The 24,307-nt window shown below is 34.9% G+C and overlaps 3 protein-coding genes across 6 annotated transcripts; all 3 read right to left on the bottom strand.

The window, feature by feature from the left end:
* Positions 1-476: 476 nt before the first annotated feature.
* On the bottom strand, positions 477-24,080 carry LOC127807700 (tetrahydroberberine oxidase-like). 3 transcript variants are annotated; one of them, XM_052345737.1, is made up of 2 exons: positions 905-3,164; positions 477-646 (listed from the first exon to the last, which is right to left on the bottom strand). In XM_052345737.1, exon 1 carries the CDS (start codon positions 2,510-2,512, stop codon positions 914-916), a length of 1,599 nt encoding a protein of 532 aa, XP_052201697.1. In that variant the 5' UTR covers positions 2,513-3,164; the 3' UTR covers positions 477-646; positions 905-913. The 3 variants fall into 3 exon arrangements, 2 of the variants coding, with proteins under 2 accessions (XP_052201697.1, XP_052201698.1); XM_052345738.1 differs by lacking the exon at positions 477-646 and adding an exon at positions 23,913-24,080 and having other exon boundaries at positions 738-2,332; XR_008024779.1 differs by lacking the exon at positions 477-646 and adding an exon at positions 23,861-24,047 and having other exon boundaries at positions 2,229-2,332.
* On the bottom strand, positions 8,943-12,192 carry LOC127807702 (uncharacterized). 2 transcript variants are annotated; one of them, XR_008024780.1, is made up of 2 exons: positions 9,763-12,192; positions 8,943-9,667 (listed from the first exon to the last, which is right to left on the bottom strand). XR_008024780.1 is itself a non-coding variant. In XM_052345741.1 (2 exons), the coding sequence occupies exons 1-2, from the start codon at positions 9,888-9,890 to the stop codon at positions 9,082-9,084; spliced, it is 714 nt and encodes a 237-aa protein (XP_052201701.1). In that variant the 5' UTR covers positions 9,891-12,179; the 3' UTR covers positions 8,943-9,081. The 2 variants fall into 2 exon arrangements, 1 of the variants encoding a protein (XP_052201701.1); XM_052345741.1 differs by having other exon boundaries at positions 9,763-12,179.
* On the bottom strand, positions 17,548-19,331 carry LOC127807701 (tetrahydroberberine oxidase-like). Its single transcript, XM_052345740.1, has one exon. The coding sequence runs from the start codon at positions 19,298-19,300 to the stop codon at positions 17,702-17,704; it is 1,599 nt and encodes a 532-aa protein (XP_052201700.1). The 5' UTR covers positions 19,301-19,331; the 3' UTR covers positions 17,548-17,701.
* Positions 24,081-24,307: the final 227 nt, after the last annotated feature.

Genomic DNA, 24,307 nt, shown 5'->3' with positions numbered 1-24,307 from the left:
CTTGTAATTGGTTAAGGGAGAAGTGAGATCAATGCCAAAAGCATTCAAGGTGAGACTTTCAAATTAGATATATGGTTGTCTCGCAATCACAACTTCAATAATGAATAAAACTTTTCTGATAGCATTGGCAACTTCAGAGTTGTCTAAGGCATTATTGGGTCGTTGCCAATGACAGTAGATAAAAGAGAAGAAAATGTAAAAAAAAAAAAAAACAGAAAGAAAAAACTAAAAGCAGCTTTGGAAGAGGCTAAAACCAACCACAAAAAAAATGATAATAATAAATAAATGATTTATTAAATTTGTCCTTTTCCCTCCCAGCCAGCTGTTCTTCGTCCTTCTTGCAAAATAGGAGGGAAAAGGACGAAGAACAGCTGGCTGCGAGGGAAAATAGGAGAGGACAAATTTTGCAAGAAAAAAATGCCTTGGGAGAGGAGATAATGTAAAATATATATGCATATAAAGTGTATATATATGCTAGGCAGGCAAGGAACCCATATATTATTTGCAACACCTTGAATAGCAGTTGTCCAAGACTAACTTCAAACTTTAGGAGACAAACACAATATCCTTACTGGCGGATGATAGATCAGAAAATGTCATACAGCAGCCCTGAGCAAGAGATGGATACGATTAAGTTACAGCAGCCCTGAGCAAGAGATGGATACAATAAGTTGAGATTTGTATCAGTAAATTATATTATGAATTCGATTCTTTATCTTGTACAATAAAATAAAGTCTCCGCTTATAATTTATTTCACCTGTTAAAATTGAGGACATAAACAATGAAAAACCAAGCAATAACATAATTCTAAGAAAATGTCATAAAACAAATGAAGACATATAAATTATTTGCTTACAAATAATTTGTTCTGTTCCTTTTCTTCGGGGTGTGGGTGATACTCACCGAAAACTTTTAAGACGTGATGGGGGGAATGCTCTGTTCATTTCTGAAGAAATTGCTTGGATCAACCTTGGTCTTCACTTGCACCAGTCTCTTGAAGTTTCCCTTGAAATATTTAAGGCCCCAGACACTTGCCCGTGCGTAGCTCGTGTTTCCTTCGCTGTTCATTCCGATGTCGAGATCTCTGTAATTGATATACGCAGCTCTGGGAGACTTGGAAACAAAAGGAGTCATGTAACTGTAGAGCCTTCTGATCCAATTCACATGCCTCTCGGATGCTGCTCTTCCTTCTTCATCCCACCCAACAAAGTACACGATTTTGTATATGTTCCCCGCTCTATGTGGAAAAGGGATTGCTTTTTCTGAAACCCGTTCCATTTTGCCACCATATGGGACCAAAAACATCACCACACCCGTGTTAACATCTTCTTCATGAAACCTTTCCCATATCCCTTCCAATCCTTTCACCGAGATGGGTTTTTGCACATAATCTGATTTTGCTTTGAAATGGTCTCTATCCGTGTACGTCCTATTCAGCAAAACCTCAAGGGGTCCGTCAGGATAGCCGCCAAAGGCCGCAAAGTACAGTGCGGATTCAATCCAGTTCATTTCGCTGCAGTCTTGTTTAGTCACACCCAATTCTGGGAATTTTTCTTGCATCATCTTGATGAGTTTATCAGCTCTGCCCAGGAACAAGCAGTTGAACGAAGCTCTTATTGTTCTCTTCCCGTTCTCGCTAGAGTTTGCCACGAGTTCAATCTCGATGAAAAGTTCGTCAGGGAACTTGTGCGCAACGTACTGCCACTTATGTACAAGTTTCGTTGCATTTTGTTCTAAGGTTCGGTAAACTGTGAAAACAGTTGCAGTTGGGGGGACATCGACCAACTTTATTTTCCATGCTAGAACGATTCCAAAGCTAGCCCCTCCACCTCCTCTGATAGCCCAGAATAGGTCTTCCCCCATGGATGTTCGATCGCGGATGTTGCTTGAATCGTCCATTATCAGAGCGTCGACAATATTATCAGCAGCAAAGCCGTATTTGCGGAGTAGCGGGCCATACCCTCCCCCACTGAAGTGTCCACCAACACCAACCGAAGGACAAATTCCAGCAGGAAAGCCTAGAGTTTTACTCTTCTCGGCAATTCCATAATACAGTTCTCCAACAGTCGCCCCAGTTTGAACCCAAGCAGTTTTGTTTTCAACATCAACACTGATCGATCGAAGGTTTACCAGGTCCAGAATGACAAAAGGGACCTTAGAAACATACGAAAGACCCTCAAAGTCGTGCCCGCCACTTCGAACTCTGATCTGCAAGCCATGCTGTTTTGCACAGTAGACGGTTGCCTGGATTTGGGATTCCTCTACAGGTGTAACAATGGCCAGAGGTTTGGGCGTGGAGGGAGATGCAAATCTCAAGTTCTGAATGGAGGACTGCAACACAGTTAGAAAAGAAGAGTCTTTCGGGGTGTAAGTTACCTGTAAGATTGAGTTATGAAATTGAAGGGGAAGGCATTGAAGAAAATCTTCAACACTACCTACTGAAGCTGATAATGGACTCCAAAACAAAAGAACAAGAACAAACGGAAGCAATGAAGTTGTGGTAGTCTTCATCTTGTTTTCGGGTTTTGTGCATCGCAAGGGATGAAAGTTCTGCAACTTATAGTGCTCCGAGTTGTGCTATTTGTAAGAAAGACATTTACAGATTGGTTTATAGGGGCGATAAAAAGACCACTGTGATAAATGATCCAAAACCGTCTCTCTTTCTCTCTCTCTCCCCCTCTGTATCAGACATGTATCAGACACGACTGACTCTCTCGCTCTCCCTCTCGCAGACACCGTCGCCACCATCTGCGTCTCCCTTTCACGACACCGTCGGCCCCATCCTCCGGCCACCCGCCTCTCACTCTCCGAACACCGTTGGCCCCACCCTCTGGACATGTCTACATTCTATCATAAATTTAAGTTTTCTTTGGTCCTCCTGTGAACTGTCTTCCTGTATTTCCATCTATTTTCATTTCTTAAAACCCCTCTTTGCAGCTTATCCATGAAGCTGTTCCCATATCTGCTAACCATTTTAGAGAGACAGATAATACACACACATATATAATGTATATACGGAGAGAGAGAGAGAGAGAGAGATTTGTTTGCATGCGAAGATGGAGATATTGTTGGGGGCAGTGGGCTTTTTTGAGTTGAGTTGTGCTATTTGTGCAGACGAACTTTTACATAATGGTAGCGCTACGTCTCGTTGTCAGAGAAGGGGTTGTGGACAAAGTAACTCATCCTATTTTCCGTGTCGCCAACGGAGAATGGTGGTTTTGCTGGTGTTCGATTGGTTTGGGCAGTCGCCTGTGGAGAATAGCGTCTTTGCCAATTGTTCAAGAGGGGTTTGGCCGATGAGTTCTGTCTCGCCTCTCTGTCTGCCTTTTTTTTGGTTTAGATCAATTTATTGGCAATTTATCACGACAAATTGATAACGGTGCGTTTCATAGAGTTAAAAAATGAGGGTGAAATTTCAATTTCATAGAATTTCAATTCTTACCCCAATCTCTAAGAATTTCAATTCCTTGATTTCAAGGAAAATATTTACTTTTTGAATTAAAATGGAATTCAAATTCCATAAAATTAAAAAATTGTTTGATAGAAATTCCTGAAATTTAGATGGAAAATGAATTTCATCATCATTTTCCATGTCTATCAAACGCACCCTAATTTTTATCCCAAATATCATTAATTTCTCATTAATTTGTAAAAGTTTTTCTATATAAATAGGACAACTCATAGTGCTCATCGTATGGTTTACTGGCCCTGTTTGTTGTAGTTTAATTAAAGAAATTATAACTTATAACTTATTAGATTATAATTTCTAAAACTTAAAATAAGTTATGAACCTGTTTATTGCAGCTTCTCAGATGTTGTAGTTAAGTAGTTGTGGTGTTTGATACCATAAATTGTAAAATAACTTATTTTTGTATAATTGTCCATAATACCCTTAGTAGTTATAGAATGATAATTTAAAAATTAATTAGTGTATAAGTTTCAAGTGTTATAAAAAAATTAATTAAATTATAGAAAGAAAGGAAGATGACGAGAGAGAGGAAGAGATTTGAAAATGGAGATGGAGGTGAAAAAGAAAAACCCATGATTGCGTAAACAAGAAGGTAATTCTTTACTAAAAATAAGGGTAAAATTATTATAAAAATATAATTATTTAAGAAGAAGTTATAAAAGTTGGGGTACCCCAGTTTTAAAAAAACCAGCTTCTACCCCTTCTAAAAGCTAGTAGAACCTATAAGTTAGAATTCTATAAGTTAAAACAAACACTACATCCCAATTTTTTTGAAACTAGAAACTAAAAATTACAACTTTTAAGCTACAACAAACAGGACCACTATTGCTTGATGAAGTTAAATCTGTGTACTGAACTTTTATATAAAAATATTACTATAATAATATAATTAATAAAGATATTTTTAAAATAAATAAGTCAAAACTATTCCATAAAATTTTTTTACCTATATAATATTAACAAAATGAATAACAATAGGAAAAGTGAAAGCAATAGTCAGTTATGCCATCTGCTTGCACAATTAATTAGACAATTTTTTTCAATTAAAAATTTATCTTCAGTTTTAATTATAAATCTATCTCCAGATTTTCTATCCTACTTCCTCTGCTTCTTTCTCATACTCTCACTCTTTTTTTTTTTTCTCTCTCTCTCTATCTTTCTCCTCCACCATTGTTGTAATATCTTATTATTTTGAGAATAATAATAATTAATTTTATATTTAAAATATTTTTGACATCAATTAAAAATCATAATTAAAAAAATTAATGGATTTAGAGTTTGTGCACTAAGTTGAAAAAAAATTAAAGACTAAATAAATAGGTTTAGAGTTAATGGGCTAGGTTAAATAAATGGGCTAGGCTAAGTAAATGAGTTTAGACTTAGTGGACTAAGTTGAAAAAATAAAAAGTTAAGTAAATGGACTAATTGGTAGGCTAAGAAAGTAGATTTAAAATTAATAAATTAAATAAAAGAATAATCTATTTAGAAGAAAATTTAGTGAAAAATAATTAAAGTGACAAAATAATTAAAGATAGTAGGTGAAATAATTAAGAAATGTTGAAGACAAAGTAGGGTGTGGTCAAATAATTAAAGATTATGAGTGAGATTTAGTGAAAAATAATTAAGAAAGATGACAAAACAATTAAAGATGATGGGTGAAATAATTGAGAAATGTTGGAGACAAATTAAGGTGTGGACAAATAATCAAAAATAATGAGTGAAATAATTGAGAAATGTTGGAGATAAAGTAGGGTGTGGACAAATAATTAAAGATTATGAGTAAGATTTATTAAAAAATAATTAAGAAAGATAACAAAATAATTAAAAATGATGAGTGAAATAATTAAGAAATGTGGGAGACAAAGTAAGGTGTGGACAAATAATTAAAGATAATGAATAAAATAATTGAGAAATGTAAGAGACAAAGTAAGGTGTGAATAAATAATTAAAGATTTTTAGTGAGATTTAGTGAAAAATAATTAAAGATAGTGGGACACTATAATTATGCTAAGCTTAAATCAACCATCTATAAATAGAGGAAACTTGAAATGTTTGAGTACTTATATTAGAAGGAGAAATGTTGTAAGAAAGAAAGATTTGAGAGTGAGAGAGAGATTAAAAAAAAAAAGAAAAAAAAATAGAGAGAGAAAAATACCAAAAAAATTCCTAGAAAAATCCTATAGGCTGGGTTTAGTAGTTTGTATGAAAATTTGTAACAAAAGGCGTTGTTGGATACGCAAATCGAGATTTCATCACAATATTGAAGAATATCGAATCGCTCTACGGGAAGGTGAGTTATCTTCAAAAATCTCTTCAAAATTTCAGAAATATGAAAATGATATTTTAGAATTTTTGATGATGAAATTGGAAAAGAAACGCATGATTAGTATTTATTATGGATTTTTTAAGCAATAGATGCTTGAAAATCAAAAAGAAAATGAGAAATAAATAGAATATGAATTCTGAAAATTATGAGAAAATTTATGGGGCTTAGCAATATTGCTTTAGGAATTATTGAGAAGAGAAATTGATAAAATTTTATGAGGAAGTATTTATTTCATAATCTTGAGGAAATAATAGGAGGAAATGAGAGAAATTAGGAAAATTAGAGAAAATTAGAAATCTGATTTTCTTAAATAATTATGATGCCCAGGGTACGCCAAGGTTCATAATTGAGTAAGATTGGAAGTCCAACGCGAATTTTGAGGCAAAATTACACTAGAGGCAAGGTAAGCGGTACTTCCCGACTGAATTTAATTTTATGAAAATATTTGATTTGTAAGTGGTTCGATCCAAAACTTGATTTTACGTAAATGATTTTATTATATTGTCATGCCTTGATGTGAGTATGTCATATAGATTGCATTTACATGTTTGATTTATGAAATATGCATATGAGCATGATGAGATTCACGGTCATACGTTGCATGGGTTTGGGATTAGGTATTGGCTCCGTTACTTTGCCAATGGTGCACCCATACACCTCGGTCTAGCAGGGAGATTGAAAAAATGGCGGGTAATCTTAAGGTGCAGTCGACCCAAACATGGGAGTTATGATATTATGTGCATTACATACATACATAAGCATTAAATGTTTTATATCCTTACTTAGATGATTCATCATCTAACCTGAGCTTTGTTCCTAGAATATTCAAACGTTTCAAATGAAGATAGTAGCAGAAACGAGAATGAATGAGGCATGTAATAGCACTTAGCAAAGTGCATGATGAGTTATATGATCAGTTGAACATATGTTATGTTACTCATGTATTTAAGTTCTGTTATTTCGAATTCTGAACATTTTTAGAAATGATGATATAGAACCCTATTTAGGGTTAATGTTAGTTGAGAATTTATGTTATGTATTAAGTCATATTGAGAAATTTATGTTCCCGTGATGTAAGAACTGATTTATGATTAATGTTATGATATTAGGTTCAATTCTAGCTTCCGCATTTAATGTTTATGATGATTTTCTTTTTGGATAAATGAATGAAAATTTTGAGATGGATAAGAGCAATGATATGGTTTAGTCTTAGTTTTAGTAGTATAAAAAAAAATTATTTCAGAATTGTCCTAAATTATAACGCGCTCGAAAAATGGGGCATTACAACTGTTCACCGTCGTTGAGCCACTACCATCAACCCGCCTCCTCTGTTCACTATCACTAACGCCTCCATCTCCTTCTTTCTCTCTTTCTTCTTACCCTTCTCTCTCTTCTTGTTCTTGTTGTCATTGCAACTATTGCCACTATCATCAACGCTTCTGATTGCCATTCGTCTTTTCCATTCTATTAACTGTCAATGCCTCAATCTCATTCTTTCTTTCTCCTTCCCCTATCTCTACTCTCTTCTCGTCGCTGTTGTAATCGTCTCTGCCATCAACGCTTCTGATCGCAATTCCAACCACTGTCCACACCTCCATCTTTTCTCTCTCTCTGTGGGTCTTCTCAATCTCGCCAATGATTTTTCTCTGTTCGTCGTGGTTTACTGGAGATGTATATTCTATATAAATATAAATATACACAATCTAACTATATGTATTACACAAAAGATTTACATATATATATAAAAATATACATAAATTTATTTTTAAATACAATTATAACCTACAAACATATTATACAAAATTATCTAAATTAAACTAAACTCATTTTGTAATTTTTAAAATTTTTTGGCTTGTAACATGTTAAAACTTTTAAGAGTTGGCTTGCTATTCTTAAAATATTATTTTGTAGTTTTTAATTATCTTATATTCATCACAATTCATACAAAATATTAAATTTTATATATTTTGTAATTATTTTATATATAAATAATTATATATTTTTGTATTATTATTTATTTATATTACTTGAAATAAAAAGTTAAAAATTATATGTAAAGTTATATCAAACTACTAGTATATATTTTTATTTAAAAATATATATATAACCTAAAATTATATATAAATATACTTTCTGTAAATATATTATATATTTATGTGTTAGTTTAAATTTTTAAAAATTATAAACAAAATAGTTAATTCATACAATCTTTTGAGTGTTTTTATGATTTATGATAGGTAAAAATGTATACTTTTCGTCAAAATTTTAAAAATTTTAAATGGAATATAATGACCAATAAATATCAGAATGGTTGGGAACGATGGTGGGAATGATGGTGAACGGTGGTGAGAACGAGAAGAGATAGAGAAAGAGATGGAGGCATCGGCGACGACTACAATGAAGACCAAAAGCTTTGATGGTAGCCTCTCAATGGCAGCAAATGATAGCGACTGCAGCTGTGTCAAAAGCGAACAACGTCGAGAACAAGAAGAGAGAGAGAGAAAGAAAGAGAGAGAAGAGATGGAGGTGTTGGCGGTGGTTGGAACAACGGAGGTGAATAACGAATTCAACGGCAGCAGAGCCGGCTACGTCGATGGCAGAAGCGACTGCGTTGGCGGTGAGAATAACCACGGTGATGAACAGTGGTGGAGGGGAGAGAGAAAGAGAGAATATGAGGAAAAAGAAGTAGGGTAGCAAATTTAGGGGTAGATTTGTAATTGAAACATATGATAAATTTGTAATTGAAGCAAATTGTCAAATCAATAGTCTAATTGATTTTGCAAGTAGCATTCTCCTTACACTAGAAACAAAAAATCTAAAGGTGACGGGCAACTTACGACGATAGATCTGGAAGCAGAGGCGATAATGGCGCAACCAAGGAGGAGACCCACCAGGCGATAACAACAACAACAATCGATTTGGAGAGGAATCCCGATGACTTGCGACCTAGGTTGCACGGAAACGGAAACGCGGAAACGGCATTTTTCTAAAAAGATAGGAAACGAAAACGCAGGGTAAACTGTAAATTTAAAAAATATAGGGTTTTTTTTTATAAATTTTTAATATAAAAAAAATAAAAAAATTCAAATATAAACAATAAACATAAGTTCCATAATGTATTCAAACAAACATAAACATAAAGTCCACAATGCATTCAAATAACCATCAACAATATTTAGAAAGTTATATTATCCTTACATGACTTAGTAATTAAAAACAAACATAGAATTTAAATAACAGAATCAAACATAATCTAGTTTATAAAAGTTCATTCAGTTCATCACGCTATGTCTCTATAAACTGGCTAATATCTTCGTCAAAGAGTACAGACTCCAACTCGGGTTCATCTAAGGAGAGATTAGCAAATTCGAGAATACCCACATCTTCCATACTTCCAAATTCATCTCCACCTATATCCCACATCTTTGTCTTCTCGTCATAATATTGGGAGGTGTTTCTCGATAAAAGACGAAGATTGTTATGAACAAAGACCAAATCCTCTGCACGTTTTGGAGTTAATTTATTCCTTCTAAATGAATGACCGAAAGAATAAGTACTCCAATTCCTTTCAGAACAAGATGAAGAAGTAGGTTGTCCAAGCACCTTAAAAGCTAACCTTTGAAGCAAAGGAGCACGTGAACCATAACATGCCCACCATTTCCTAGGTTTATAGCTATTCAAGATAGCATCTGGGTCTCCAAATGGCCCACTTTTGAGAGAAAAATCAGCAAACTCATCATCAACAATAGCACGCTCATCTGGATTAGGAAAAAGTCTCCTAAAACACTTCATTCTTTGTGTGGAGACATCTCCATCCATATGCGGAGGCATTCTACCTTCTTTTTCTTGAAGCCATTTATCACTATAATACCTTCAAAAGACAAAATCAACAAAAATTTAAAAATAAAAAGAATAATACATAGAGTATTGAATTAGTAAGAAATAAATATTGAATTTTAAAATTACCTCAGGTTCAAAGAATGAGCTAGACAATGTAATGGAGTGCTATGTTTTGTCCAACGAGCAAGAAGAATACGATGAATGACATGAAAAAAATGATGAAAAATCACTTGGTAGCTTGCCTTCATGATCATAAATAACCTTTTTCATGTTGAAAATCATAGAATCTCACATCTCATAAACCAAATGAAGGCATGGTTTGTTTGTATCACAAACTCTAAGCATATCATAAATAGGTGCTCTGAAAGCGAGAATATAATTAATTTTTTCCCGAAAATTCTCATTCACAATCAATTCACGAACAAATCGAGCTTTTCCTTGGTCATCATCTCGATATTGTGCCCATTCATCACTCATAACCATTGCTTCAAGTGCACGTCTAAGAAGTTTAAATCTTTTAAGCATAACAACAATAGAAGCAAATCGAGTGTCAGCAATTGCAAGCAACTTCAAAGAACTAAACCGATTGAACATGGCCAATCTCATTAAATGATTTATTATAAAAACATTTATGACCAAAGCATCTCCATGCACTTCAGTGATCCAATGACACTCATCATATGTCTCTTGATTACTTTCTAAATTCCTAGATGCACATATATTCTTCAAAGCAAGATTAAGTGTATGGACAATACAAGGAGTCCAATAAATATGTGGAAACATACCCTCAATGATTTCCCCAGCTCCCTTGCAATTAGCAGCATTATCAATAATAATTTGTACAACTTTTTGGTCACCAACTTCATCTATTACCTCTTTCATCAAATTAACAATAAATTGTTTATCCTTTACTTCACCTGAACAATTCACAGATTTGATAAACATTGGACCATTTTTAGAAACAACCAAAAAATTAATCAAGGGTCTTCTTTGTGGGTCACTCCAACCATCAGTAACAATGCTAACACCTTTTCCCAACCAAGTGCTTTTAATAGGTTCTAGCAATTTTTCAACATTTGCCTTTTCTTGTTGAAGTAATGTGGTCCTTAACTTATTATAACCCGGAGGCACATAACCACTTAATGGATGATTAGCAGCAAATGAATAAGAACTCGGATAATATGGGTTTCTAGCAAGATTAAAAGGCAAACCCCCAGTATAAAACATCCTAGCAATCTCAGCATCTAATTGTGCTCTAGTTTGCATGTCAAAAGTTTTCGCAAGAGGTGAATCCATGGATTTTCTTTTCTTTAAATGTTCTAAAACACTTGGTTCATGTAAGGACAAAGAAGGCCCCAAAGAAACACTACTAGTTGGTAATGGCACTTGATTATGTTGTAAACTTGATAATCTTTCTTCAACTTCTCTTTCAACTTTTTTCATCTCAACTATAATTTCAGGACTTAGCTTTTTACAATAAGCAATTCCTTTCCCACTGATACTTAATAGATGAGCCCTAACTCTTGTGTATGTCCCAAATTTTTGCAAACCACAAAAGTTGCAAGTCCATTTCCAACTACCCCCTCCTTCTCCCATTTTTTCCATTCTAGTCACATATTTCCATAATGGACTATTTTTCTCATCCTTATTTTTTGATGAAATACTGCTACTAGATCCTGAACTTGAAGTTGAATGAGCCATATATGACCTATGAATTAAATTAATAAATCAATATATGATCAAATATAGAGTTCATAATATAAGATTAAATTTCAACAAATTTATAATCCATGTAATAAGCATAATGCATATACTTTTCCATTAAGAGGGCATACAAATATTGTCGGGAAAAGTCCTGCAATAAAATCCTACTACCCACAAATCTCATATACTTTTCTCTCTTTTTATAAGATAGTTGATTCACTTCTTTTTCTTGAAGACTCAAAACTTGCAATAATTTTTCACTTAAAAGGAGAACGAGGAACTCAGGTGATCCATAATTGCCTTGGAAAGATATTGTGTCTAGTTAACATCTCTTGGTTTGAAGCTCGGTATATTATGGAAAGACACTGCAGCAAGTTATGCATAATTTCCATTATGAAACATTAGGCCCCAACATTTGTGGAAACTAATTCTACACTTACTAATCAGGAGATAACCAATTAACCATGGACTAAGATTTCTGTGATGATAGTAGTCTTTGCTTTGGTGTGTTTCTTTTATTAAGATTTTTAACTGATGATAATTGTCTAACGTAGTTCCTTCAGGAAGATATTGGAAAGGTTAGAAATCTTCTAGAATGAATATTATGATAATTTGAGCACAAATTGCATTGATCAATGATCACCCAGAACCTTAATAATTTTATAAGAGTCCAATTTTCCCTTAACAAAACACTGTCTTTCCATTAAGAGGGCATTAATTGTCATTTGTTGCTTTATATATTTGCATTCCATCCATTTCCATAGCTATCCTAAACAAGGAGACAGAATTTTACATTACAATATTTTACATCATTTACGCCCAAGCAAGGAGAAAATATATACAACTATACAAGCAACACTGTAAATGTAATTGCATTTGCACATACAAACAACAAAGAGGGACCATCCAGTGAGATTACTTACAAGAGGAAAGCAAACACCGAGCAAATGGCGACGAAACAAAAGATGATGGCGAGGGCGACGACGGCACGACGGCGAGGGCGATGAAGCGAGGCTCTGAAAGTAGACGGGGAGGGCTGGAAGCAGACGATGAGGAGCACCGAAATGAACCAGACGGCGAGTGCGACGAAGACGACAACGATGCGACGAACCAGACAGCGGCGAGAGCGACGAAGCAATAGGACTGGAAGCAGATGACAGCGAGGGTAAGGGTGAGGGCGATCAAACTCGACTAGAAGAAGAAGAGGAGGAAGAGCAGAGGAACTAATTTTGGGGTTAGGGCTTTTCTTCAAGCCGTTAAAATCGGCTGAAACGCGTTTCCAAATTTTTTTATTATTTGCTGAAACAGCCCAGAAGTTTCTAAATATTACACAAACGGCCCGAAAACGTTTTCGGGCCGTTTTTCCCGTTTTCGAAACGGAAAACGGTTCAGAAACGTCGAAACGGCACCTCTAAGCTGTTTCCGTGCATCATAGCTTGCGACTATAGATCTGGAAGCTCGAGGCAACTATGGCACGACCAATAAGAAGATCCATAAGGCGACAGCAACAGCTGATCTGGAAAAGAAGGAAGCGGTAGGTGATGACGCGACCCACCAACAGAAAGTGGTTTGTAATGGCAGATCTGGAAGCAGATACAGTAATGGAGTAACCCACAAACAGAAGAAAGCTTGCGGTGGCCAAGTTATGCGACGACAACAACGATAATGAAGGAAGGGCGATAGCGTTGGGAGGCTTATGGCAATGTTCGTTTTTTGTAGATGCGGCGATAGCGCAACCCACCAACATGAGGCGGCCCTACTGGGTAATAGTGATAATGGTAATGGAGGAGCGACGACGGTGACAACGACAGTAATGGTAGATGCAAAAGAAAAATATGGGAAAAGAGATATCAATGGAGGAGAAGAGGTAACGTTATAACAACAGGGACAATAGATGTAAGTATTGAAAATGTTGGAGGGCAAAATAATAAATGAGTCGGTCAAAGCAATAAACTGGTGATAGCGATTTTGCAAAAGGTAGGGGGCACAAGCTTTTTTCAAACTCTATTGTTGTAGCGTTTAAGCTACATAATTTTGAACCTATTTGGTGTTGCCAAACATTTAAGAGAAAAATGCTAAATAGCTTATAAGCTACATAATTAACTTATAAGCGATCAAATTGCTTAGCCAACACCCTCTTACTATTACTTGATGAAGTTCAATCTCTGAACTTTTATATAAAAGTATTACTATAATAATATAATTAATAAATATATTTTTAAAATAAATAAGTAAAAACTATTCCATAAAAAAAATTTACCTATATAATATTAGCGAAAAGAATAACAATAGGAAAAGTGAAAGCAATAGTCAGTGATGCCGTCTACACTAGGAACAAAAAATCTAACTTGTTTGTGATATCTACAGTCTAGGCTTATGTAGAAAAGACAAGTTGAAACAACAATGCAGCTCTTTGGCATGTAAGATTGGACCACGTTGCATATCAACATTTGAAGGAAATCACTTCTAAGTAAATGGTTGATGGAAGTTCATTTTTGAAAAATATAGCTCCAAACTTAGTTTGCCAAGGATGTCAGTTTGGCAAATCTCAATGCTTACCCTTCAAGAGATCGCAAAATTGGAGATCAGGACCTCTTATATAAATTGGTTCATTTGGACTTGATGGGACTAACTAGAACACCAAGTTACAACAACTATCATTACATGATATTGTTGATGATTTTTATTTTATTTTTTAAGTTTACTTGCGTGTATTTTCTAAAGCATAAGAATGAGACATTTATCAAGTTTCTTCAATTTAAGAAACAAGTCGAGAAGGAACTTGATGCCAAGATCAAGTACCTAGGAATAAATAATGGGTTCGAATACATAGAAACAAAATTTCTCAAGTTCTCTGAAGATAATGGGACTAAGAGACAAATGACATGTCAAAAGACACTTCAACAAAATAGACTTGCTGAAAGGATGTTTGTACATCTCTCAAAGACTAGTTTTTCATGGATACATGACAAGAATTTTACTTGACAATTGTGGGCTAAAGCTATGTCATATGGTGAATCACCTACCACCATGGCAAGGTAACAAATCTCCGTTTGAGCTTTTATATAATAAGAAGCCAAAAGTGAGCAGTTATTTGCAAGTTTTTGGTTCAATTTGTTATGTTCAAGTTCCACAAAGTGACAGAACAAAACTAGATCCAAAAGCAAACAGGTGTATTTTGTTGGTTATGAACAGAATCGAAAGGGTTGGAGGTGCATGGATCTAGAAGCCAAGAAGTTCACCACCTCTCAAGATGTGGTCTTTGATGAAGTCTCACTTTACTACAAATCTTTAGGAAAAGATTGAGTCAATCATTAAAGACAATGATGAGCATATATGATTTTCTCAATCGTGAAGAAACCGAGGAGTCTAGAGAAAGGGGAAGTAGTGAGGAAAACAACAACGATGAACCAAGAACCCAACAATAGGCACAAGAAAGTAATAACCAAATTCTCCTATCACCAAGACAATCAAGCCAAGAAAGAAGACAACTAGCTTGCAAAATGACTATAAAGTCCAAGTAAATGAGTGCACTAGCTATAAGCCAATGCTTTTTTACAAGTCCAATTAACTCTCATGAACTTTCATGCTTTGAAAAAGCCAGAGGGCACCCAAGTTGGGGAAGCAACAATTTAAGAAGAAATTTTAGAACTCATGTAGAACAATACTTGAGAACTTGTACCAATGCCAAAGGACATCGAAGTAGTGGGTTTACAAGTTGATGAAGAATATATATGGATCGATGGATTAATACAAAGCAAGATTGGTCGCTTGAGGTTTCTTACAACATTATGGACTAGATTGGACTACATTATAAAGACACTATCAGTCTAATTGCCAAAATAACAATAGTCAAAACTCTCATTTCCTTTGCTCCCCACAAGGAGTGGAATTCCTGGCAACTTAATGTTAAAAATGCATTTCTCTATGAATAATTAGATAAAGAAATATTTATGAATCAGTCCCAAGGTCTTGTTTCTAAGGAATTTCCTCACCATGTCCACTGACTCCAGAAAGTTTTATATGGCCTCAAGCAAGCTGCAAGTACATTGTATGGAAAAATCTCCAAATACTTATCTTTTGTGGATTCAAAGTTTTTTATTCTGACTCAAGTATGTTTGTCAAAAAAAAAAAAATTGGAGATACATGCGTTGGTTCTTTTGTATGTTGATGACATGGATATTACTGAAAATAATTATGTTGAAATCAAGCCATTATGTGATGAATTGGTGAATCAGTTTGAGATGAAGAACCTAAGAAAAACTAGATGTTTTCTTGGGTTGGATATTTAGCAAATGGAATGTGGTTTGTTTTTGTCTCATAGAAGATATGCTCAAACATTATTGGAGCATTTTTTAATGGAAGATGCCAGGTCAAAAGAAGGGACTCCCATGGAACCACGCATCAAGTTGAAAAAGGATGAAGGAAAGCCAATAGTGGACTTGTGCAAGTTTTGCCATCTTGTTGGTAGTTTGATTTATCTAGCTATAACAACACCCGATTAGTCTTTCTTTGTAGGTGTTATCTCTTAGTTCATGGAATGTCCTCAAGTTCCTCGTCCTGATGCAAGAAAAAGAATCTTAAGATATGTAAAGAACACTCTTGAGTTTGGATTGCCATACAATAAGAATGAAAACTATCTGTTAAGTGGCTTTATAGATTCGAATTGGGTAGGAAATGTTGAGGATAGAAAATCAACAATGGGCTACTATTTTGATATGAGATCAATTGCAATTTCATAATGTAGCAAGAAGTAAGCCAATGTTGCCTTTTCCAACTTTGAAGTGTTGAGCTAACTTGTTCCATTTAATCTCTAATCAAGTTTTGATAATTAACAAAAAAATAAATTTTGAATAATATATAAATTGTAGCCCTTAATTATTTTCATTAAGTGATAAAATATTTTTCCATATACCATATTAAGTTTTGATTTTTATTTTCGCATTTGTAATGATATGTTGGGATTTTTCCTGAAAATATGGTACTTAAGGTGTTAAAGGATGTATTGTGTAATGAAAATGTGTATTTATATGTTAAGTCCCAGCATAGTAACACGCCTTGAGAAGGCGAGATGTTACAGTATGATATTTGGAGGTACAAGTGAAAAGTTTTGCAAAGATTTCTCAAATTTAGTGAAAAGTGAATTCGAAATGAGTTTCATGAGAAAATTCACATATTTCTTAGGTCTTCAAGTAAAACAATCTAACAAACATTTTTTTGTAAATCAACCAAAATATTTAATAGACATGTTAGAAGAAATTTGAGATGAAAAATACAAAAGCAATCGGCACACCTATGAGTACATCCACAAAACTTGACAAAGATGATCAAAGTATAAGGTGAACTAAAACTCTATAAGAATATAATAGGATCCCTACTCTGCCTAACGAGAAGCATGTCTCTATGTAAGATTCCAATCAAATCTCAAAAAATCTAATATAATGACAAATAAGAAATATTTAAATATTTAATTAAAATTTTAAATGTAGATTTGTAGTATCCAAATGAGGATTATTTTGAGCTAATAGGATATTTTGATGCGAATTTTGCCAAACGCAAGATAGACCAAAAGAGCACTTCTTGCTAAACTAAGGAGGAGTGTCAAAGTTTAGTGCACGTCATTTTAGTTTATTTTTGTACAATGTTTATTTTCTTTGTCGGTTGAGTCGCTACTGACTCATTTATTGTTTTTTCATTAATTATTTGTCTTCCTTTGAGTATTTTTGGACTTGGTAAAAGTTAAGGTTGTTAAAGCCTTTTTAAGAAAAGATTGTGGTCCATTTACTGAAGTAGATAGCTAATATTTCTCAACTTTTAGCTTATAAATTGTACAGAGTTTAATAAATAAAATAGTTATTTTTTTTCTCACCTTCTTAAGACTAAGCATTTTTGTTTCAAGCTCAAACAGAGATAAAGTCATCCTTAGTAACCAACAATCGGTTGCCAGACTACAGCCCACGTACAAAAACTAGTTTGGATGGGAAGAATTATGATCGGAGGTGTGTACAAATGAAGGCACATTTTGTGTTTTTAATTATTTGAAGATTTTGTACTGATTAACTAATTTTGTAAGAAAAAAATGCCTCGGGAGTGGAGATAATGTAAAATATATATGCATATAAAGTGTATATATATGCTAGGCAGGCAAGGGACCCATATATTATTTGCAACACCTTGAATAGCAGTTGTCCAAGACTAACTTCAAACTTTAGGAGATAAACACAATATCCTTAATTATAGGCGGATGATACATCAGAAAATGTCATACAGCAAATGAAGACATATCAATTATATTATATGCTTACAAATAATTTGTTCTGTTCCTTTTCTTCGGGGTGTGGGTGATACTCACCGAAAACTTTTAAGACGTGATAGGGGGAATGCTCTGTTCATTTCTGAAGAAATTGCTTGGATCAACCTTGGTCTTCACTTGCACCAGTCTCTTGAAGTTTCCCTTGAAATATTTAAGGCCCCAGACACTTGCCCGTGCGTAGCTCGTGTTTCCTTCGCTGTTCATTCCGATGTCGAGATCTCTGTAATTGATATACGCAGCTCTGGGAGACTTGGAAACAAAAGGAGTCATGTAACTGTAGAGCCTTCTGATCCAATTCACATGCCTCTCGGATGCTGCTCTTCCTTCTTCATCCCACCCAACAAAGTACAAGATTTTGTATATGTTCCCCGCTCTATGTGGAAAAGGAATTGCTTTTTCTGAAATCCGGTCCATTTTGCCACCATATGGGACCAAAAACATCACCACACTCGTGTTAACATCTTCTTCATAAAACCTTTCCCATATCCCTTCCAATCCTTTCACCGAGATGGGTTTTTGCACATAATCTGATTTTGCTTTGAAATGGTCTCTATCCGTGTACGTCCTATTCAGCAAAACCTCAAGGGGTCCGTCAGGATAGCCGCCATAGGCCGCAAAGTACAGCGCGGATTCAATCCAGTTCATTTCGCTGCAGTCTTGTTTAGTCACACCCAATTCTGGGAATTTTTCTTGCATCATCTTGATGAGTTTATCAGCTCTTCCCAGGAACAAGCAGCTGAACGAAGCTCTTACTGTTCTCTTCCCGTTCTCGCTAGAATTTGCCACGAGTTCAATCTCGATGAAAAGTTCGTCAGGGAACTTGTGCGCAACGTACTGCCACTTATGGACAAGCTTCGTTGCATTTTGTTCTAAGGTTCGGTAAACTGTGAAAACAGTTACAGTTGGGGGGACATCGACCAACTTTATTTTCCATGCTAGAACGATTCCAAAGCTAGCCCCTCCACCTCCTCTGATAGCCCAGAATAGGTCTTCCCCCATGGATGTTCGATCGCGGATGTTGCCAGAATCGTCCATTATCAGAGCATCGACAATATTATCAGCAGCAAAGCCGTATTTGCGGAGTAGCGGGCCATACCCTCCCCCACTGAAGTGTCCACCAACACCAACCGAAGGACAAGATCCAGCAGGAAAGCCTAGAGTTTTACTCTTCTGGGCAATTCCATAATACAGTTCTCCAATAGTCGCACCAGTTTGAACCCAAGCAGTTTTGTTTTCAACATCAACACTGATCGATCGAAGGTTTACCAGGTCCAGAATGACAAAAGGGACCTTAGAAACATACGAAAGACCCTCAAAGTCGTGCCCGCCACTTCGAACTCTGATCTGCAAGCCGTGCTGTTTGGCACAGTAGACGGTTGCCTGGATTTGGGATTCCTCTACAGGTGTAACAATGGCCAGAGGTTTGGGCGTGGAGGGAGATGCAAATCTCAAGTTCTGAATGGAGGACTGCAACACAGTTAGAAAAGAAGAGTTTTTCGGGGTGTAAGTTACCTTTAAGATTGAGTTATGAAATTGAAGGGGAAGGCATTGAAGAAAATCCTCAACACTACCTACTGAAGCTGATAATGGACTCCAAAACAAAAGAACAAGAACAAACAGAAGCAATGAAGTTGTGGTAGTCTTCATCTTGTTTTCAGGTTTTGTGCATCGCAAGGGATGAAAGTTCTGCAACTTATAGTGCTCCAAGTATGGTTTACTATTGCTTGATGAAGTTCAATCTGTGTACGGAACTTAATTTTATATAAAAATATTACTATAAAAATATAATTAATAAATATATTTTTAAAATAAATAAGTCAAAACTATTCCATAGAAAATTTTTATTATTTCCCTGCACGTAAGGACACCCTTCTGATTGGGCCAAGGAGAACAAGGTTTCACAATTCGTCTGTCCTGATAATTTTTTTTTTTTTTCTGTGGGAGGTTAATAAAGGGTGGAAAGGTCAAGATCTGGGGGCCAAATATACAACATTAGTTGTGGTCAAAGTAATTAAAAAAGCCAAGTAATGGGTGTCTTTTTCATACTTGTTCACTATGTACAGCTAATAATATCACTGGACACGTCAGAATATCCGGTTTTGTTCTTTGTGGTTTCTTTTTTAAAGCTGTGACCCACATCTTCTTGACTAACATGCATCAGTTGAAGTTTTGAGTGCTGAAACATGCATCCACTAAAGTTTTGGCTGACATGCATCCGTTGTCAACAATTTTAATCGTTTTAAGAGGGTTAAAGTTTTGACCGTTGAATCAGTTTTTTCGAGTCTTTTGGTCCTTATCTAGACGTGTTAAATTGTTTATCGTAATGAATCAGGCTTATCTAGTCATTTTGTTTACCTCAATCTTAAGAAAAGAAACACTAATTCCTGATTTTTGATAGATTTTAATTTTGTCTTAGATTTAAAAGTAATGACTCTCTTGGTAACCAGCCTATAACCCTCACCCCATCACCAGCCACAAGAACGAACCCAGATTTGGATGGAAGAATTGTAATCAATGGAGTGGGTAGATGAAGGTACTTTTTTCTCATCAAGAAGCAAAGCAGAAATATCAAAGGGCACTGTAATACATTTACCAAGCAGTTAATGAGACTATTTTTTGAGAAAATTGCAAGTCCCACCACAACAAAGGAAGCATGGGGCATCCTTGAAACATTATACAAGGGCATTGAAAGAGTACCAAAAATGAGACTTAAAAACTCTCAGAAACAAATTTCAAGTTACTAATGATATATAGAGAAAACAGAATTTGTAGTAGAATACGTCTCCTGAGTACAATCATAGGAAAACTAGATGCCAAGTGTTGGAGAAAAAAATGGAAGAATCCACTTTGAAGTATTGAGATGCAGGGTGCTTATATATATGTTGATCATATTATCTTTAGTGGAAATAAATTTCACATGATTGAATTTGAAGATTTTAAGCAAGCTATCAAGCGAGAATTTGAAATGGCTGATATTATATTGAAGTTACCCAAGCTACTAATAGACTTTGAATGCCTCTATAACCTTAAAGAAGTTTAGAAGTTTGACTGTAATTAATCATGTACATTTAAATATACCTGTGAAAGTTTGTATGATTTGGTTTAAAGAAGGTGATAGCCCATTGGTGGATCCTTATTTAAAAGTATTGTTGGAAGTCTCAGATATTTATTTTATCCGAGGTTGTCATTTTCTACATAGTTGGGTTAGTAGCAGAATTTATTTGAGATATCAAAACAATCTCACCATCGGGTGGCTACGAGAATTCTACGCGATATCAGAGGAAACTATTTGCTGTTCAAACAGTGATTAGGGTGGGTGGAGATCAAAATGATAGAAGAAGCATCACAAGATACGTATTCAATCTAGCAATGGTTTCTTGGACTTTGAAGAAGCACGCAAACTGTGCACTTTCAATTTGAGAAGCATAATAATATGCTGCCGCATCTGCTAGCGCTTGTCAAGTAACTTACGTAATTTGTTAAAATAAAATTTGTTTTGAAGTCTGCAATGCCACGAAAATGCTTGTTGACAATATATCTTCTATTAGTGTAGTGGTTTAATGTTAGATTTAGATTACATCTAATATGTAATAATTTTGATTATGTAAATCTTGTAAATTAATAAAATTGTCATATTTTCATTTATATATCTTCAATTGTATATGAATGAGTCTCTAAATTTCTTGATGAAAATTTTATTGTTAAGTTATTAAGAATATTTGACGAGAATTTTTAGTACAAGATTTCTTAAAATGATTTCTAATCTTTAGATTTATTAGAAGATGACTATGATTAATCGATTATGGAATAATATATATTGCATAATATGCAAATAGTATACATGTAGGTAAGTGTTAGTTGAATATCTGTTGAATGTGATGCATGTAACAGATCACATAACTGAGAGAATTAATGATTTGTTATTGCTTTCGATTATGCAATTGGTCCCCAGACCAGAAACAACACAATTGTCTTATACATCGATGTTGGAGATTTGTTTTTTAGCGAAACCATCCAATCAGAAGATGAAAATGTTTCTTGTGTGGTCTCTATTCTATTGGTGTATGGAGGCAAGTAATCGTTGATAGGATCCATCGACTTTTAACGAATAGTGAATATCCTATGCGATCTTAGTTGGTGGTTGATTAGAAAACCCCTAACTGTGGTGCACATGATCGGAAAGAAGTTTCTAATATCAAAAAGAGTTCTAATATATCATCTCAATCATACCATATTAGATCTTAGCATAGTTACCAAGTCTTGTGAGTTTGATCAGTCAATGGCTCTCACTCGATCAGGATGTTAGTCATTAGAATGATTGTATTACACAGTAATCGAAAACCCTAATAAGTTCACTTAAAGTTTGATTTTATTGCCATTAAAATCATCCTAACATAATATTAATTGTCATTCAAAACCTTTCGAGGTACTTTTAAGATATGGAGAAATTCTCATAGTAGGACAAATAGTTCAACTGACATCAAAGAGTTTGGTGTTTCCTAATTATTACATGGCTGTGAAGTTAGAAGGTCACATACCATATAAGCATAGCATCATTTTAGTGATTCTTAATCGGCATGTGTTCTTAATCATCATTAAGAGTTAATGATGATAAATATTATTAAAAGTTAACAAAGGAATCAATAGATTGTTAAGAGTTAACGGGCAAGGAAGACCATTAATAATTAATGGGATATCGTTAAGATTGTTAAGAGTTGAGGTAACTATTATCTACTTTAGTATTTCCTTTTGATGGTTTGTTGCATGCATATGGTTGTTATCACTTTGTCTTGCAAGAAATTGATCCATTTTCGTTGCTTTTGTCATGATTTTTGGAAAAAGTTTTTGAAAACCAATTTATTTTTTTGGGATGACTGTTCTTGCGCGGCCCTCAATACTTGTGCCCTCGATTAAGTTAGGAAAGGTAAATCACAGGTGTGAGACTTTGTCTCATTGCGCAAGATGAGAATCGAACTCACGACCCACCTGATTAACATCGGCATAAGGCTTGTCCGATCTCTCAATCTATACTCTGGGAGCAACCAATTTATTTTCTTGCATCTATTGCTAAGTGTTAGTGCACCTTTCACCTTCTTGCTTTGCAATAATTAAAAAAAGTTATAATTACATGCAACTTTTCTTTTTTACTTCTTTTCTAAAAAAAAAAAAAAAAATTGTTTCTATGACTTGAATTCGTAACATCTCGATTAGAAATGAAAAATCTTACATTCACTATAAGGCTCGAAGCCCAAACTCATTTTGGCAATTAACTAAATGAAAAAAAAATTCTACAACCTATGGCTGTAACAAACATAAAGATTTTGATGTCATTTCCTCAGAGATCAAGAAGAATAATGAGATGGGGCCAGTCTACTACAAATTAGAAAATCGAGTTACAGACATCCCACCAAGCCATTGGCGTCTGAATCCTGAACCAAACTGAGGAACGAAAAAGTTGGGCATGGCAAGCATGATACAATTTGGATTAAGGGGGGGAATGTTGATAAAATTACAAAATTGATTTAAGTCAGTATTATCTATTAAATTGTTATTATCTTAGTCTATTAGGCTTATCTAGTTATTTTGGTTATCTCAATCGTAAGTAGCATTTATGCTTGATTTTCAGTAGATTTTATTTCAGATTTGGACGCAATTTATCTCTTCATAGCTGGCCTCTATAAATAGGCTGCTAGTGCCGACATTGAGAGTGTTTTTTGTACACAATGCCTTGGTTCTGGATTGTGGGTGCAATGCTTAAATGAGGTTCTTTTTTCTTTTGCGCTCTGTTAAGTATGGTTTTTTCAAGAACCTCTTATAATTCTTGTGTATTAGTGATTATCTATGTTTATGGGCATGATTAAGCCTAACCAGCTATTTCTTATATTCACGCCGGTGGTTTTGTAGCATAACATGGAAAACTAATATTAAGCTGAAAGTAGAACTCTGTTAACTGTTTATCTAACAAGAGCTATAAATTGTTTAATTGAAGATGTACGACTCTGTTAACTGTTTACTCTATTTATATTTTGTACCATATTAACATAAATATAGATGTTGCCCTTGCTACATTGCATACAGAGGGACTCAACTAGAGACATTAAGCCATTATTTTACAGTGGTAAATGTGACTATTAATAGGGTTTTTGGTTGAAAATCGAAGAGCTAAACTAGAAAAGAAATACAGAGAGAGAAAGAGAAGCGCATAACCAGAGAAGAAGAAGCCGGCCGCCGGAGAAGATAGAAGAAAAATCAACCTCACCTCCGTTGGACTAAGGTGCGTTATCGCTCGAACCCCCCTTCCATGGCCGACCCTACGCCACGGCGAGTCTGCCTTGACCCTCGTCTCTCTCTCCCGTCTCTTTCTTCTCCCTCTCCCTTCTCTGCAAACCCCAAACTCGTACATGAAAATGTTTTGGCCCCCGATCCGATTCCAATGCCCTTATCAAAACATACCTGACCCGACCCAACTCTTATAAAGCCTAAACCTATTTCCCCAAAAGAAATTGGGTCCGGATAGAATACAGAAACTTCTAAAGGAGGACAATGGAAAAAACATTAATGACTCCTAAAGTAAATAATTGATTCGCAAAGGATACTGAATATTCATGAAATGCACAATCTAATTCTCTTATGCATTTGTCTTAGAGCCTCTTT

Source organism: Diospyros lotus, chromosome 8 (assembly GCF_014633365.1).
Source record: "Diospyros lotus cultivar Yz01 chromosome 8, ASM1463336v1, whole genome shotgun sequence".
NCBI lineage: Eukaryota > Viridiplantae > Streptophyta > Magnoliopsida > Ericales > Ebenaceae > Diospyros > Diospyros lotus.
This window is presented reverse-complemented; position numbering and strand designations above follow the sequence as displayed.

Coding starts and splice junctions, on each gene's coding strand:
- LOC127807701 (XM_052345740.1), bottom strand. CDS start 19,300: ATGAAGACTACCACAACTTCATTGCTTCTGTTTGTTCTTGTTCTTTTG.
- LOC127807700 (XM_052345737.1), bottom strand. CDS start 2,512: ATGAAGACTACCACAACTTCATTGCTTCCGTTTGTTCTTGTTCTTTTG.
- LOC127807702 (XM_052345741.1), bottom strand. CDS start 9,890: ATGATCATGAAGGCAAGCTACCAAGTGATTTTTCATCATTTTTTTCAT. Junction 9,668..9,762: donor GCTCATTCTTTGAACCTGAG/GTAATTTTAAAA, acceptor TGTCTTTTGAAG/GTATTATAGTGATAAATGGC.